The sequence below is a fragment of the Nicotiana sylvestris genome, chromosome 3, assembly GCF_000393655.2.
Source record: "Nicotiana sylvestris chromosome 3, ASM39365v2, whole genome shotgun sequence".
Classification (NCBI taxonomy): Eukaryota; Viridiplantae; Streptophyta; class Magnoliopsida; order Solanales; family Solanaceae; genus Nicotiana; species Nicotiana sylvestris.
The window spans coordinates 56,696,027-56,699,059 of record NC_091059.1 but is presented as its reverse complement, the minus strand read 5'-3'; the positions used below and the strand labels follow the sequence as shown (position 1 = coordinate 56,699,059).

Here is a 3,033-nt window from a genome sequence, read left to right as displayed (position 1 = left end):
AACCAATGAAGTACTGGCTCACACTTTTATTGAAGGTCTTCACTCTGAAACAAAAATAGTGGCAGACATAGCAGTTGGTGGTCAAGTGTTGGAAAAGAGATTTGATGAGATTTATAAACTGCGGAACGAGTTTTCCAAAAGCAACCCAGATTGGCATGGGGAAGTAGGTACACACACAACCCATAAAGCTGATGAGGTACTTGAATTGGATGTTGTATCAGCACTATCTGGAACATGTAGCATCTTTAGCAAATCAAATTACTAGGATGAGTATGGCTCAAAACCAACACTAATTCCAACCAATGTAACAAGTTCAACCCGTGCAGTAGGTGTAGGTGTTCTGCGAAGTCTATGGCGATGAGCATACAAATGATACTTGTCTAGTGAATCCAGAGTCATTTTACTTTGTGGGGAATGCTAATAGGGGCCAAGGTAATCAGAATCAATATAGTAGCACTTACAATCCTAACTGGAGGAACCACACAAACTTCTCTTGGGGTGGAACCCAAGCTGCTCAGAATCCCTACAGGCCATAAACCCCTTAACAGCAATATAGAGAACCAAAAGCTGAGCAACCTACAAACTCAATGAGTCACATCGAGGAGATGCTAAAAATTTGATGGCTAACCAATAGGCCCAAGCAACAGCCCACTCAGCAGCTATTCGAAATTTGGAGCGACAGATGGGGCAACTTGCTAGTGCCTAAAACACTAGACCAGCAGGAGCATTACCTAGCGACACTTAGTCTAATTATAAGGCTCCTATTGATGATGTGTCATTAAGGAATGGGAGAGAATTATAAGAAGTCCCATCGAAGAAGAAAAAGCAAGTGAAGTTTAATGAAAAACAACCCACCACAGAAGTCGAATCGGAAACTGCAAAATAGTCAGAGAAGCCAGTTGAAAAGGTTGTGGCAAAGCAACCACAACCAATAATTGTGAAGCCACCACCTCCTTTCCCTTAGAGATTTCAGAAGGTGAAGGATAATGCGGCCTATAAAATATTTCTTGATATTTTAAAGCAGGTGCAAATCAATATTCCCCTAGTAGACATCTTGTTAAAAGTGCCCAAATATGCCAAATACATCAAGGACATAGTAGCAAATAAATGAAGCTTGACAGAGTTCGAGATTGTGGCACTCACTGAAGAATGTAGCTCAAGAATTCAAAGCAAGCTACCTCAGAAATTGAAGGATCTAGGTAGTTTCACTATCAAAATGTCGATTGGTAAGCACGCAGTCGAGCAAGCTTTGTGTGATCCTGGGGCGAGCATCAATTTGATGCCACTATCTGTGTTCAAAAAGTTCGGGTTGGGTGATCCGCACCCAACCATGGTGATTTTACAGTTGGCTGATCGCTCCCTCGCTCATCCTGAAGGTGTAATTGAAGATGTGTTAGCTCAAGTGGGTTCTTTTATATTCCCTGTTGATTTTATTATTTTGGACTATGAACCTGATCAAGAAGTCTTATTTATTTTACGGCGTCCATTCTTAGCCACAGACCGAGCTATTATTGATGTATATGAAGAAAAGATGACGATGAGAGTGGATGATCGACTGGAGGTATTCAGTATGTATAAAACACTTAGATTGCCAACCCACTATGAAGGGCTATCCATGATTTCTGTGGTGAAAAGTGATGTGATGTCATTGGTGCCTTATATGAGCCCTGTAGATCCTCTTGAACGAGCCTTGATTGGGGATGAAAAAGACAATGAAGATGAGTTGAAGGAAGAAATTGAGCAAGCACTTAACATGTCTTGCAGTTATGTCCATGGGTTTGGGAGATTTGAGAAGTTGGACATGCCTATTACTCTAACCCCTCCTAATCCATCTATAAAAGAAGCTCTTAATCTAGAGATTAAGCCCCGTACAACGCATCTGTGCTATGCCTATTTAGGGAACTCTAAGATATTGCCAACGATTATCTCATCCAGCTTGACCGAGGTGCAAGAAGAAAAATTTCTCTTAGTGATTCGTGAGCATAAAAAGACTATTGGGTGGACAATTGCTAAATAAAAGAAATCAATCCATCATTTTGCATGCATAAAATCTTTTTGGAAGATAGACACCACCCGAGTGTTGAGCAACAAAGGAGATTAAATCCCATTATGAAAAAGGTTGTGAAAAAGGAAGTAATTAAGTGGCTTGATGCAAGTATCATCTTCCTTATCTCTGACAGCAACTGGGTAAGCCTAGTACAATGTGTGCCTAAAAACATGGGATGATAGTTGTAGAGAATGAGAAAAATGAGCTAACTCCTACTCCCACCATGACGGGGTGGAGATTTGCATTAACTACAGAAGGCTCAACAAAGCAACCCCCAAGGACCACTTCCCACTTCCATTCATTAACCAAATGTTGGACAGATTGGCGGGGCATGAACATTATTATTTCCTTGATGGTTATTTGGGGTACAGCCAGATTGTCATCTGCTCAGAGGATCAGGATAAAGCCACTTTTATATGTCCTTATGGTACTTTCGCTTTCAAGTAAATGTTGTTTAGCCTTTGTAATGTGCCAGCCACTTTCCAGAGGTGCATGATGGCTATATTCACTGATATGGTAGAAAAATTTGTTGAAGTCTTCATGGATGATTTTTCAATCTTTGGGTCTTCTTATGATAATTGTTTGAAGAATTTGAGCAAGGTGCTAGCCCGCTGTAAAGAAACAAATTTGGTGTTAAATTAGGAAAAATGCCATTTTATGGTACAAGAAGGCATCATGTTAGGCCATAGAATGTCAAGAAGCAGCATCGAAGTTGATAAGGCAAAGGTGGAGGCAGTTGAAAAATTACCTCCACCCAATTCTGTAAAGGGTGTCCGGAGTTCTTGGGACATGCAAGTTTTTATAGACATTTCATTAAAGATTTTTCGAAAACTGCTAATCCCTTGTGCATGTTGCTAGAAAAGGATGCCGCATTTAAGTTTAATAATGCTTGTGTGAAGGTATTCGAGGAACTAAAATTGAAGTTGCTATATGTGCCAATCGTTAATGCAGCTGATTGGAGTCTGCCATTTGAGTTGATGTGTGAT

General features: G+C 40.4%; 1 protein-coding gene across 1 annotated transcript; it reads left to right on the top strand.

The window, feature by feature from the left end:
- The first annotated feature begins 1,216 nt into the window (after window positions 1-1,216).
- Window positions 1,217-2,017, top strand: LOC104218998 (uncharacterized). The gene has a single exon (XM_009769623.1). It carries the CDS (start codon window positions 1,217-1,219, stop codon window positions 2,015-2,017), a length of 801 nt encoding a protein of 266 aa, XP_009767925.1.
- The last annotated feature ends 1,016 nt before the right edge of the window (window positions 2,018-3,033 follow it).

What these genes read in the sequence shown, in the direction of transcription:
- LOC104218998 (XM_009769623.1), top strand. Translation starts at nt 1,217, where the DNA reads ATGTCGATTGGTAAGCACGCAGTCGAGCAAGCTTTGTGTGATCCTGGG.